The 15,395-nt window shown below is 39.6% G+C and overlaps 1 protein-coding gene across 8 annotated transcripts in view; it reads right to left on the minus strand.

Annotated features, from left to right (window-relative positions):
* Positions 1-15,395, minus strand: part of DTNA (dystrobrevin alpha) — a 450,980-nt gene that overhangs the window by 178,916 nt on the left and 256,669 nt on the right. For all 8 annotated transcript variants that reach the window (XM_064294619.1, XM_064294617.1, XM_010586773.3 and 5 more), the window contains one exon: positions 2,508-2,575. In XM_064294619.1, coding sequence (XP_064150689.1) covers positions 2,508-2,574 — 67 coding nt within the window. In that variant the 5' untranslated portion in view covers position 2,575. The remainder of the gene's footprint in view (positions 1-2,507; positions 2,576-15,395) is intronic.

The following is a 15,395-nucleotide window of genomic DNA, read 5'->3' on the forward strand; positions in this document are numbered from 1 at the left end:
CTCTGCTCTTTGTAATTTCCAGAGCAGAGAATCTCCCTCTTTTTCAAAAATTATTTCTAGATAATACTTAGCTGACCAGATTTACAGATTCTTGGTTCTTTTTTAGCTTCCTGTGTAGCCATCAACAATCCCTAGAAGAAGGTCTCTCCAATTTTTGATGCCAGTCTTCACTGGTTTCCTTTTCTTTCTTTGGTGTCCTGATAGCACTGGGGTAGCATATATTTTTCAACTATTTAACAATGAGATTATATTTCTCTTTTGTATGATTATCTATCAAAAACAATTCCTTCTTTTGAAACCAGCCCATTGTTTTATCCAGCAGAATCTCCACTTCATGTAGATGTGTTCTGCTTAGTGCTGACCTAAGTATGGTGCTCAGAGTAATAGACTGTTAAGGTCAGATGTGTTCAGCAGTTTTCGCTGACATCTGAGTCTATTATTTAGCACACCCAAGGAAGAAAGATACACATTTCTGTTGTTTGCTTAACTATTCTGATCACTCATCAAGAGAAACTCATAAAGCTATTTAATAAAGCTATGCAACATCCCTGAGAAGTTTCTATAAAAAGACAGTTACGATTTGGGAAATCAATGCACAATTTTCCTAAGTCTCTCTCAGTTGAAAAAATTTAGAGATGTTCTGTTTCTATGGCTATAAAACTTATCTTTGTTTTAGTTGGGCAATTTCAATCTTTAATGCAGTTGGACATTTGCAATGAATGTATTCTCTGTGCCACACACTCCATCAAGTGCCAAAGAAACTAGAATAGTGTACTCAAACTTAGAGAAGTAGTTAGAAAATCATTCAGTTAGCACCCTTTTATAATTCTGATAGTGTGCCAGTGCAGATTTTAATGTTACAACAATAAATTCAAAGATTTCCTCCAAGATTTTATTACCTTTTTCTTTTATGTTCAATGTTAATAATTTCTTTACCTGATAAGATGTTGGCCCGTGTTGTATATATACCTTTTGCTTTTTTAATCTGGAACCTGTGATATAGGAGGTCATCTTTGCTATTTGGGGATTTCTTCTGACAGCCAGTCAGTCACTAGGTTCTTTGTTCTGTTAGATTTGTATCAGCAAAGGACATAAATCCAGTGACTGGCCATGCCAGGGATGGAGATACAGAACCAAACATGTCCTAGAAAATGGGAAGGTCTTGGCTGAAACTCTCTCAGACACTTTGGACATGACTCCAAGGGTGGAAAACTCTCCTAGAGAAAAAGCAAGGAGGGTGACCAAGATTCCCCACATCAATTTTAATATTCTTTCCTCTTTGTTAGTTCTAACACTGTCTTGGTGCTGCCAGATTACTGGCAGATGATAAAAGAAAATATGAATCTTATTATCTGGGACTTTTCTTTATCTCCTCCTATCCTCATTCCTGCCCATCAGTTCCAATTTTCAGTAGAAACCTAATTTTGTCTACTGTCTTCTCAGGGAAAAAGGCTTACAACTCATTCCTGCTCATCCACATTCCTAATACAGGGAAGGAGAGAGAAGAAGACAATAAGAGAATCTTACTTTTTCTTTCTTTACATTTAATTTGAGATGTGTGTTTTCTCCCCAATGTCAAGTTCTATGAGTGAGACACTACCAACTAACTGCACATACAGCAACCAGGCACTTACATAAACCAGTGGCCTATATAGAATGGCTTCTCTGCTGGAGTCAGTAAATAGAGTCTTGGTTTGGCTTCCTCTTGTATAGCAGGTAACCTCCAAGCTCTTTTCATCTTTAGTACTTTTTAAAAACTGGATTGTAGAACAAATTCTCCCCCCTTAAACAACAACAACAAAAAAAATCAAACCTGTCTCTGTTGAGCTGATTCTGACCCACAGCAACCCTACAGGATGGAGTAGAACTGCCCCGTAGGATTTCCAAGGCTGAAATTCCTACTGAAACAGACTGCCACATCTTCCTTCTGTGGAGAGGCTGGTGGGTTGGAACCACTGACTTTTCAGTTAGCAGCCTAGCACTTAACCACTGTGCCACCAGGGCTCCTTCTCCACCTCTTGGTCCAGTCCAAGTAACAGCTTATAGTTTGGCCCAGTAATCATGCCTGATTCTTCTTTCCCATGTGAACATTTGATACCATTTTGTAGGTAAGATGTTCAGTGATTCAGTTCACAAATTTTATCTATATGCCAGATATTATACTGCAGGGGGACGAACACAGGCTTTAAAGTTTAGTGGGCCATATTAATGTCAAAACTATATAGTGTTTCAAGTGTCTACGTGTATGTGTGTGTGTCTGTGTGTATCTCCATAAACTTTTTCTTTCATATAAAATGTATATTGTAGTAAAAAATTCCGATGAATCACTGGCTAATTTAACTCTTACCTCATACGAGGCAAAGAGGTCCAAATCTACATTTTATTCAAAGAATTTAAGATTTTTAAGGAAACCTACAAATGCCATTAGGTATTAAATGGCTATTTTCGGTCTTTCCTTGTGTGTTCAATGGAAACTATAAGGTATTCCTTAAAAGTTCCATACTTACTCATCTCTGCAAACAGCTGTCTTCTTTCGGCCATGGTATTTCCTCTTTTCCCACTATCTTCAATCATTCTATGAGACAAAACGATTACAATGTGTAATTATCCTTACGCTAATGAGCAAACAACCATTTCTCTGTAAACGCACTTGCATTATTTATGCCACAGAGAGAAAAACTATTTAAGACTATAAGTGTATTAAAAAGTATAGCTTTACTTTCACTCACCTAAATAGTTGTACATATTTTTCCATATATAATGTTGGAAGTGGTATAAAATTTTTATTTTATAACTTAACTAAAATAGCAATAACCTTGCGCCATAGCAAAGTACAACCACCTACCATCTGTAAAGTGATGCATGTCACATATAGTTTCTGTTTCAATTTTCGGAATATCTGTGAAGAACATAGAGGAGATATTATAGATCCCATTCAACAGATGATGAGCCTAAGAGTCTCATGGAATAAGTGGTAAAAGGTGTAGAAGGTCCCTAGGTGGTGTAAATGGTTTATGCTGGGCCTTTTGCTATTTGAAAGGTTGGCCCTTCAAATCCACGCAGAGGTACACAGGAAGAAAGGCCTGGTGACCAACTTCCTTAAGATTACAGCCATTAAAAACCCTGTGGAGCGTAGTTCTACTTTGACACACATGGGGTTGCCATGAGCCAGAACTGACTCTATGGCAACTGGCTTTTAAAGGGTGTAGATGCTCTGACTTCAGGATTAGTATACTCTCCACCACATCCTGCTGCCAACTGTGCAGCCAAACCCTCAATTCAGAAACAGGTAATTTTCTAAATATTCATTTCTAAATTGAGTGTTTGGAACCCACAACAGTTTTCCTATACGTAGTAATCTTATGCAAGGTGGTTAGCTTCATAGCTCTCTACTTAAACATACTATCGTCTGCAGGGGAACTATTCAAAAAATTCTATTAAAATGCCAACAGCTAAGATGGAAAAAATGAGAAAAAAATTAAAGTTTCTCTTGAAGCCCCGGATAAGTAAAGCACTATTGAAGAAGAAGAAGAAGAAAGTAGGAGGACTCACACTACCTGACCTCAGAACCTACTATACAGCTATAGTAGTTAAAACAGCCTGGTACAGGTATGATGACGGATATGTTGGCCAATGGAACAGACTTGAGAACCCACATGTAAATCCATCCATCTATGGTTACCTGATCTTCAACAAGGGCCCAAAGTCCACCAAATGAGGAAATGACAGTCTTTTTAACACATGGTGCTGGCAAAACTGGATGTCTATCTGCAAAAAAATGAAACAGGACCCATACCTCACACCATATACAAAAACTAATTCAAAATGGATCAAAGACCTAAACATAAAGCCAAAAACTATGAAGTTCATAGAAGAAAAAACAGGATCAACACTAGAGGCCCTAATACATGGCATTAACAGGATACAAACCACAACCAACAACACACAAACTTCAGAAGATAAGCTAGCTAACTGGGATCTTCTAAAAATTCAACACCTATGCTTATCAAAAGACGTCACCAAAAGAGTAAAAAGAGAACCTGCAGACTAGGGAAAAATTTTTGGCTATTATAAATCAGACAAAGTTTAATCTCTAAAATCTACATGAAAATCCAACACCTCTACAACAAACAAATAATCCAATTGAAAAATGGGCAAAGAAAATGAACAGACATTTCACCAAAGAAGACATTCAAGCGACCAAGAGACACATGAGGAAATGCTCTTGATCACTGGCCATTAGAGAAATGCAAATCAAAACCACAACGAGATACTACCTCACCCTGGCATTACTGGCATGAATCGAAAAAACAGAAAATAAATGTTGGAGAGGCTGCGGGGAGATCGGAGCTCTTATGCATTGCTGGTGGGAATGCAAAAGGATAAAACCATTTTGGAAGATGATACGGTGCTTCCTTAGAAAGCTAGAAATACCATACCCAGTCCCGTTGAGTCAATTCTGACTCATAGCGACCCTATATGACAGAGTAGAACTGCCCCATAGAGTTTCCAAGGAGCGCCTGGCAGATTCGAACTGCCAGACATACGCACACCCATGTTCACTGCAGCATTGTTCACAATAGCAAAAAAGATGGAAACAATCTAGATGCCCATCAACAGATGAATGGATAATCAAACTGTGGTACATACACACAATGGAGTATTAGGCAATGATAAAGAATAACAATAAATCTGTGAGGCATTTCATAACATGGATGAATCTGGAAGGCATTACGCTGAGTGAATTAAGCCAATCACAAAAGGACAAATAGTGTATGAGACCACTACCATAAAAACTCATGAAAAAGTTTACACAAAAAGAAACAATCTTTGATGGTTACGGGGGCAGGGGGGATGGAAAAACACTAAATAGACAACAGATAAGTGGTAACTTTGGTGAAGGATAAGACAGTACACAATACTGGAGAGGCCAGCACAACTCGTACAAAGCAAGGTCGTGGAAGCTCCATAGATATAGCCAAACTCCCTGAGGGACGGAATTGCTAAGCTGAGGACTGTGGGAACCCTGGTCTCAGGGAACATCTGGCTCAATTGGCAGAACATAGTTTATAAAGAAAATGTTCTACATTCTTCTGTGGTGAGTAGTATCTGGGGTCTTAAAAGCCTGTAAGCGGCCATCTAGGATACTCCACTGGTCTCACCCCTTCGGGAGCAAGGAAGAAGGAACAAAACTAAAGACACAAGGGAAAGATTAATCCAAGGGACAAATGGGCCACATCTACCATGGTCTCCACCACACAGAGTCCAGTACAACTAGATGGTACCTGGTTACCACTGACTGCTCTGACAGAGATCATGATAGAGGGTCCCAGACAGAGCTGGAGAAAAATGTAGAACAAAATTCTAACTCAGAAAGAAAGACCAGACTTGCTGACCTGACAGAGACTGAAGAAACCCTGAGAGTATGGCCCTGGACACCCTACCAGCTCAGTAATGAAGTCACTCCTGAGGTTCACCCTTCAGCCAAAGATTGGACAGGCCCATAAAACAAAACGAGACTAAAGGGGCACACCAGCCCAGGGATAAGGACTAGCAGGCAGAAGGGGACAGGAAAGCCGGTAATAGGGAACCCAAGGTTGAGAAGGGAGAGTGTTGACATGTCGTGGGGGTGGTTAACCAGTGTCATAAAACAATATGTGTACTAACTGTTTAATGAGAAACTAGTCTGTTCTATAAATCTGCATCTAAAGTACAATTAAAAAAAATTTCTCTTGAGAAAAAAAGAACAAGAAAGTTAATGGAAATGTTTAGTCATGTAAGGGGCTTTTGGCTACATATCAAGGATTTTATAGGATGATGGATTTGATTTTTTATTGTATCTAACTAAACTTTTAAAAACTAAGGGTTCTCATACACACATACGTAATCATATACACATACATGCATACCACTCTAACTTCCATTTTGATTCTCAAGCCTAGTTAACATAAGGGAGAGCTGCACTAATCTTTTCCCATCTTTCAGTGAACCTTGCTTTCTTTCCAGTTGATCTTTGTCCACACTCTTCTTTCTGTCTGTATTTTCTTCTTCCTATGCCTACCTATGAGTCAGAATTGACTTGATGGCAACAGGTTATAACTCAACTACTGGAAACCCTGCTGGCATAGTGGTTAAGTGCTACAGCTGCTAACCAAAAGGATAGCAGTTTGGATCCACCAGGCGGTCCTTGGAAACTCTATGGGGCAGTTCTACTCTGTCCTATAGGGTCACTATGAGTCGGAATGGACTCGACAACAATGGGTTATGCCTAGCTAACACCATCTGTCAGTTTGTCATACTGTGGTGGCTTATGTGTTGCTATGATACCAGGTACTATGCCACCAGTATTTCAAATACCAGTAGGGTCACCCACGGTGGACAGGTTTCAGGGGCGCTTCCAGGCTAAGACTCGAAAGAAAGGCCTGGTAATCTACTTCCAAAAATTAGCCAATGAAAACCTTATTGATAACAACTGAATATTGTCTGATATAGTACTGGTAGATGAGCCCCCATGTTGGAAGCCTTTCAAAATACACTTTGGCTGCAACAATCGATTTGAGCATAACAATGACCCCAAAGATGGTACAGGACCAAACAATGTTTTGTTCTGTTGTACATGGGGCACAGCAACAGCTTGCTTGCCTAGCTAACTTGCAGTCACCCTTCAGGTCTCACTTCAGATGTATATTCTGCTGAAATCTCACTGACCGACTGGGTTTGGTGCCTTTCCTCTGAGCCTCCATAGTACCTCATGTTTTTCTCTTAAGGCTGAGCATTTATTCAACAAATCTTTATTGAGTTCTTTCTACATGCCAGGAACTGCACTAGGCTCTAGGTATACCACAGATGAGAAGGCACAGTTCCTGCCCTCAGGCGCTTCAACTGTAGTGGTGTGAATACAAAAGCATAAAAGCAAGTAAAATACAATGAAGTAATTATAGCCATTGAAGTGGAAAGATATGTGAACACTGGGAGGGACTGATGAACTGGGGTAAATTTAATAGAGCTACTAGCAGAAGAGTGCTAAAAAGGTCATGGGGGTGTGTGCAGAATGGTTTACTGAGTTTAAAGAAAAAATTGGTGGTGAAAGTGGTATTGGTCACATTGGTCAAACAGCACCATCAGTCCCTTCTATGAGTCAAGGGTTGCTTGCCTATTGCCGGGAAGGGAAAGAAGAGCATGGAAGAACCTTGGTTTATGGAGTTAAGGGAAAACTGTGTACACATTCACAACAAGTATAAATATGATGATACTTATTAATGGAGCTTACTTAACTTGTATTAAGTAACAGCAGGGTTGTGTTCTTTCACCATATATATTCAATCTGTATGCTGAGCAAATAATCTCAGAAGATGGACCTTATGAAAAAGAACTGGGCATCAGGATTGGAAGAAGGCTCATTAACAACCCTGCGTTATGCAGATGACACAACCTTGCTTGCTGAAAGTGAAGAGAACTTGAAGCACTTACTGATGAAGATCAAAGACCACTGCCTTCAGGATGGATTACACCTCAACATAAAGAAAACAAAAATCCTCACAACTGGACCAACAAGCAACATCTTGACAAACAGGGAAAATATTGAAGTTGTTTAAGATTTCATTTTACTTGAATCTACAATCAACACCCATGGAAGCAGCAGTCAGGAAACGAAAGGATGTACTGCATTGGGCAAATCTGCTGCAAAAAAATCTCTTCAAGATCTTAAGAAAGGACGGATGTCACTTTGACAAGTGATGTGTGCTTGACCCAAGCCATGGTCTTTTCAATGCAAAGATGACAATGAAAAAGAAAGACTGAAGAAGAATTGACACGTTGTGGGGTTGGTGAAGATTACTGAACATACCATGGACTGCCAGAAGAACAAACAAATTTGAAAAATGTGCAGCCAGAATACTCCTTAGAAGCAAGAATGATAAGACTTTGTCTTGCTTACTTTGGTCATGTCGTCAGGAGGGACCAATCCCTAGAAAAGGACATCATGCTTGGTAAAGCAGAGGGTCAGTGAAAAAAAGGAGGACTTTCAAGGAGATGGATTGACACAGTGGCTGCAACAGTGGGCTCAAACATTGCAATGACTGTGAAGATGGCAATGACCTGGCAACGTTTTTTCTGTTATATAGTCATGTGCTGCATAATGTCTGTTTGGGCAATATCAGACTGCATATACGTCCATGGTCCCATAGCGTTATAACAGAGTTCAGAAAATCCCAATCAGAGAATGGGACTTAGAGAACATAACTGGACACAGTGAACACAACAGCTTTCTGCACACAACACGTGTATCTCATGTCTCTTGCATACAAAGTGATTGTGCTGCCAGGTATGTAATGATGCAGTATATATTTAACCTATAATACTATGTCTTGATAGCCATAATAAACGTCTATGTTACTGGCTTATGTATATATCATTATTTTAACATGAACTTTCCCTACTTCCAAATAAAAAGTTTACTGTATAACAGTGTATACCTGGACTAGTGGGCAGCAGCATCCAATCTCGTGTATTGCATGTCTATAGAGCTGTAGCGTTATCTCTCTGAAATTTTCTTTTGAAAATATTACTGTGAAGTGCATCACGGTTCCCCAAAGCAGTAGAACCTGTGCTAGTGATAGCAGCAGTATCCCATGTAGCTTTGCTAAGTATATAATAAGGTGTTCACACAACGTCCAAATCACATAACGTCTCATGAATGTTAAGCGACACAGGACCGTATATAGGGTCACTATCAGTTGGAACTGACACAATGACACCTAACAAGAACAGCAACATCTTAGTCATCTAGTGCATCTATAAGAGAAATACCACAAGTTGATGGTTTTAACAAGGAGAAATTTATTCTCTCACAGTCTAGTAGGTTACAAGTACAAATTCAGGGTGTCAGCTCCAGGAAATGGCTTTCTCTCTAAGTCAGCTCTGGAGGAAAATTCCCTGTCATCAATCTTCCCCTGGTCAAGGAGCTTCTCAGGTGCAGGGACCCCAGGTCCGAAGGATGTGCTCTGCTCCCAGTTCTGCTTTCTTGGTGGTGTGAGGTCCCTAACTCTCTGCTTGCTTCCCTTTCTTTTTATCTCATGTAAGATAAAAGGCGGTGCTGGCCACACCCCAGGGAAACACCCTTTCAATTGGATCAGGGATGTGGCCTTAGTAAGGGTGTTACAATCTTGCCCTAATCCCCTTTAACATAAAATTACAATCACAAAATGGAGAACAATCACACAGTACTGGAAATCATGGCCCAGCCAAACTGATACACACATTTTTTGGGTGACATGATTCAATCTGTGACAAACAACTTAATTTGATAACAATTCATTGCTGAACACACTCCTGTATTTTCTTTTTGTAAGATTTTAAATATGCAGGTATGGTTGATAGATGGAGATATGAGGGAAAATGCTGTCTTCCTGATTCATATAGTCCCTTTTCCTTTACTACATAACAACTGGGTAGATAATAATCTGACATCCACAAAATAGTCTGGATATAGCTTCCAATTTTTATTTCAAGAGCTCAGAGGTAGAGCTGAGGTAACAGAGAGAGAGGGCACAGAACCAGTGATATGTTCCTGCATCTGTCTACATGCTGGAAAGAGATGAAAAGAGCCATTAAAAATAAATCAAAAGGATGGCAGGCTGGTAAGCTCTGATTGAAAATGTCAGGGAGGTAAAGGCTGGCTTCTGTGTTATATACTTGCTACTGTTTGTGACATCATTTTTCCAGTTAACTTTTTGTGCATTTCTCTTTAAGGTTTCTGAGGACAGCGACCTAGAGAATTTTCTTCACAGTGCCTAGCAAAGTCCAATGAACAAATGATATGTCCAGTTAGTATTTATTGAATAAATAAATGAAACAGAAAAAAAGAGGAAAACCAGAAGAAAGAAAATTATGAGCTAAGTTTATTTTTCATGAAATGGACATTCAATTATATTTTCAAAAAACTGACTCAGAGAAAAGTGAAATTCAAATTGTACTAGATGCGGAAATTAATCATTTGAAATGAGCAAAACGAATTTATAGCTGTTATAATCATGTCAAGAACCCTGGTGACACAGTGGTTAAGCACTTGGATAATAACTGACAGGTTCAAACTCAACAGCCGCTCAGAGGGAGAAAGATGTGGCAGCCTGCTTCTGTCAAGACTTAACCCAGTTAACAGCTTTGGAAACCCTATAACCGGTTGCCACTGAGTCAACTCATAGCGACTTTATAGGACATGGTAGAACTGCCCCATACGATTTCCAAGGAGTGCCTGGTGGATCTGAACTGCTGACAGGTTAGCAGCCATAGCTCTTAACTACTACACCCCCAGGGTTTCCTGGAAATCCTACGGGGCAGTTCTATTCTGTAGTATAGGGTCACTATGAGTCAGAATCAACTCGAAGCCGTGGATTTTTTTTAGTTTATAATCATGCCTAAAGCAAATCACGACTCATGAAACAAGCTGAAAAAGATGCAAACTACATATATGTCAATTGCTGGTCTACTCATTACCATTTTTGATTAGTTAATTCATAAAAGAAATATCATTAGTTACAGAATGGTATTAATTCTCACTTCTCATTAATCCTCACTTATGAGGAAAAGAAGAAAAAAATACAATGGCATGAAATAAAAAAGAGCACAGAATATAATTATAAATATAAGAAGAAAATTGGTATACTTTTAATTTTACCTCAAGAGTTTCCTGGAAAGCAACAATGTTAGAAAAAAAGGAGAATGCTCGTTTTTTACCCACTGATCATAACCATAGGGGTAAAAAAAAAAAAAAAAAGATGGGAAGGACATGCCAGTTTATAGCTCACGCTGATTCAAAAGAGGGACTCCCAGAGAAAGTGAGTTAATAAGCAAATAAATACCAGGCGCCACTGTGGACTCTAGCTTCCAGCATAACTGATCAGTGGGGTTTGAGCTACATAATGCTTGAGTGCATTCTCTTTGCCTTAGAAGAGAGAAGAGCAAACCCTTCAGGAGGGGAAGGAGGGAGTGCTTTTACAGAGAACAATTTTGCTTCTGAAATAACTGAAATTGTCAAGAAGCTCTGCTTATCATGAATACCAGTGTAACAACATCTGCCCAAGTCATATGGAGGAGATGATGGGGAAAATAACCCGCCTGCGACGCTAATGCATGTCATAAGGCGCATGGCTCACAGCAGGCCTAATCTGGCCAGTTTCTGTCATTCTTTCATGTAGGCTAGATGCTTACAACTTCAGAATTTACTGGAAGATAACGCTCCATCAGGTATTTCTTCTCCTGGAGCTTAGTCCCACAAATTATACAAGTGTTATTTTCATTCCTGAGAATCAATCCATTCATTTACTTCAGAAATATTTGTAGAGCAGCTATAATTTGTCAGACAGCCTGTAGCTTCTAGAGATCCAAAGATAAAGAAGACATGACTTTTGCCCCTAAGAAGCTCACAACCTAGAAGGGGAAATAAACTATTCTAACAAATAATTATAATTTGGTATAATATGTACAATAATGAAAGTTCGTACAACTATGTTGTTGTTGTTGTTAGTTGCCATCCAGTCAGCACGCCAACCGCATGCACAGTGGAACGAACTGCCTCCCAGTCCCACCTCATCCCCATGACTGGCTGCAGATCAGACTATTGTGATCCATAGGGTTTTCATCTGATAATTTTTGAACGTAGATTTCCAGGCCTTTCTTCCTAGTCTGTCTTAGTCTAGAAGCTCTCTTGAAACCTGTTCAACATCAGAGCTACACATAAGCCTCCACTGAGAGACGGGTGGCGGAAGTGCCTGAGGTGGAATTGAACTTGGTCTCCCATATGGAAGGTGAGAATTCTATCACTGAACCACCACTGCTCCCTGTACTGCTATATATAAAAAAAAAAAAACTAAACCCATTGCTGTCAAGTCGATTCCAACTCAGTGATCCTATACGACAGAGTAAAAGTATCCCATAAGGTTTTCAAGGTTGATTTGAACTGCTGACTTTTTGGTTAGCAGCCGTCTCTTAATCACTGAGCCCAGTGCTATATAGAGTAGTTTAATTCTGGGAGGATCTAAAAGATACATCAAAGAAAGGGTGACTGTGAAACAGAACTTTAAAAGATGAATAGGAATTTTCCAGAGAGCAAAGAGCAGGAGAGAGCATTGTAGTTACAGGGAATCATGAAAAACACCATGGGGTATTAAAAGGGTACGGGGCACTTGGGAATCTGGAGTAACTCAGTATTGCTGGGTACAAGTGTGAGTGGAGATGTCGACAAGTTGAATAGGCATCAGATTTAGAAAGTCTTCTTTGTCATATAGAGACACTACAGGGTCTTCCTATAGGAGACTGGGTGCCACCCAAGGTTTTAAACAGGGAATTGATACATACAGATGTAGATTTTGGCCAGATTAGTTCAGCGTATTGAGTAGAGAAAAGATTGGGTAGGCAAGCTCAAGGGTGGAAGCATGTGCTTAAGGGAGGACTCCAGTTAGCTGGATACTTAACTGATCCAGGAGAAAGAATATATGTCTTGTGCTAAAGCGTGATTTGAGAGAGATTTAGGGGACAAATCTGGTATGACATGGTGATGGACAGGCCACATGGAGAATGGGAGAGGAGAGGTCCTCAGTTTTTCTTCTCCCAAAGCACTTCACACTCATTAAGAAGTAATCTGCTGCCTCAATGGCACTAATGAGTTTGCAGGAGGTGAGGTCACCAAGTCACCCTTCCTCCAGGATAGCCATTAAAGGAGGGCTGCAAAACTGGACAGGGGGTGCTCCAACTCTTAGCCCACACGTATGGGAGAAGACTGAGAGACCACAGTAAAACAGTTTCGGAACCAGCTAGAAATAAAGAATAAATCCAAACATAGGCCACAGAGTATTAGAAGAAATGTGAGTTGCATTTTGGCATAGCAAGAATAAGTTCACACTGAAATGTTACCTCGCCGAAATTATGCCCTTCACTACACAGCTTTAATAAAACACCACCCATAACAAACATACATTTCTATAATACATGGCATATAAACACAGTTAAAGGCAGAACTTAAACTATGATGTCTTACATTTGTATAACATTGTGAAGATTACAAAATGCTTTTCTCTATAACTTTGTGAGAAGATGGGGAAGATATTATTATTTCCAAGTTAGAGATGAAGGACTTGAGACTCAGGTGGGTAAAGTGGTTGCCCTCAAAACATATTTTCTGGAAGGGCAGGAAATTGAATCCTTTTTTTTTTTTTGCTTTCAAATTTTAAACTCCTAAGCTAGTATGGGTTCTAATCTCCAGAAAGCTTATTTTAACTGCTACTGTCCAATATAAATTAAGGTTTTGAAATTGATAAACTGAAAAGAACTTCATAGAGCTTGGTGACTGACAGACCAAAAGGAGAATGGAGAGGAAGGGTCCATGGCTCCCTCAAGCTTCACTGACAATTACTTTATGCACTACTTTGTTATAGAATCTTCCCATTAAAAAATATTGTATTGAAAATAATCATGAAAGTTAAAATAATTCCCAGAGTCTGGATTTATGTAAACCCAGACACATACAAACACACAAACTCACACACTGATTCACGCTCTCACAATTTAAATCCACAAAAGTTGACGTAGCTCTTAGAAATGTTTGGCTCTGCTTTGCTTTTGCTGTAGTTTAGCAAACGCTTAAGTCTTGCAGACTTTGGTTTTAATATGATGAGACTGTTGCCATGCTTTATTTTCCTCTGTTTTGCTCCAGGTGGATGACGAGAAGATGCTGGGTTCAGCACTCACCAAGTGCTACAATCCCTGAAGTTAATAACTATAATGAAGGCTATGTGAAGCGTCTTTCCTCCTTTAATTGATTTATTGGTGACATCTAAATGCCTGTTTCCGTTTCTGTTAATCAGGAAGGTCTCTGACACGACTTTCTCAGATTTACATTCTAGTCCTAATCTTTGGCAATATAATAAAAGAAGTATTCAGAGCTCTTTCCTGAGGCAAAGTATAATTGCATTCGCTGTTACTTGCTAGTCCTTTATCTAGATGAGCCCGACAGCAGGAAAATGCTGTTACTAAAATAAATGGCTATAAAGGGTTTCTGACTTTGTCTTTTACTTTGAACATAAACCTCTACTCCTGGTATCATGGAACTCGGATGGGTTCTTTTTTTTTTTTTTTTTGAGAGGTGAGAGCTCAGTATTTTAGTGTGACGATCAGCGTAAAGACAGGTTATCACAAATTTGGTCTTTTCTCTAAAGCACCTCCCATTGTAGTTCTTGGTTGTCCAACCTGGGGACGTTTTCAAACATAACAAAAGCATGGGATTTACTGAATCTGGGGTTGAGGGCTGAGCAGCTGTATTTGTTCAAAGCATCACAGATGCATCTGATACACAGCCAGGACTGAGCTAGAAATATAATGCTAGTTGAGTTTGACCATGAACTTACGTGGTATATTAGGTTGGAGTTCTCATGTTGCTTTGTAATCTGTTTCCGTATCTTATAAGACACACTTTAAAATGCAGCTTAAGCCAAGGAAGAACTGACAATAAGATTAATTCTTTTGGGGGAATCTAAATATACACTAACATATACGTACATTCATATGGGTACCTAGCGAGGCAAACTTTAAGAAATAGAAACTGTCATTAAAAAGTGAGAAAATCTTTTTTTTTTTTTTTTAATTCTGCAAAGAAGCATTCTCAGTAGTTCTTTAGTGGGGAAGGAACCTGTTGCTCTGGGGCAAAGGTGTACAAGAGGCTTAAGGACTTTTGGTTTGGTTTGGTTTGGCTTGGTAAGAGGCTTGAACTCCTGCTCAATAGCAGCTGGCATCATCCCACACTTCCCCCTAACTACTAGTAAGAGCTCAGATTAAAGAAGGCGGGCTAGCGCAAATTGGCATGGGTGAAAGGAAACTTTTAAAAGGAAACCAAAAAAACCAAACCTGTTGCCATCAAGTCAATTCCAACTCATAGTGGCCCCACAGAACAGAGTAGAACTGCATCATAGTTTTCCAAGGAGTGCCTGGTAGATTCGAACTGCAGACCTTTTGGTTAGCAGCTGAACTCTTGACCACTGCACCACCAGGGTTTCCATTTAAAAGGAGGATTGAAATTCTGACTCTATAATGTGAGGTTCAAAGTAATTTCGAATGTCTCTAACGAGCTGGGGCACTAAGGTTAGCTTGGTCAAAAGGTCCTCCCCAAGAAGAGACTACCATGGGGGGAAGGGTTGTTTATGCTGCTGCCTCTAGTGTTACACTGTGACCTAAGGCTTCTCATGGAACCGAATTTTATCCAATACGATGTGCCTTTGGGACGATGGTTGTGTGTGTGTGCGCAGGTACGTGCAAGTACATCTGTTTCTGAAGATTAATAATAATGCTGTAGGTCTAAAAGGGTCACTTTATTGTGGTGAGACTACGGCTAAACCTAACGCTGGAGA

This window comes from Loxodonta africana, chromosome 11 (assembly GCF_030014295.1).
Source record: "Loxodonta africana isolate mLoxAfr1 chromosome 11, mLoxAfr1.hap2, whole genome shotgun sequence".
Taxonomy (NCBI): Eukaryota; Metazoa; Chordata; class Mammalia; order Proboscidea; family Elephantidae; genus Loxodonta; species Loxodonta africana.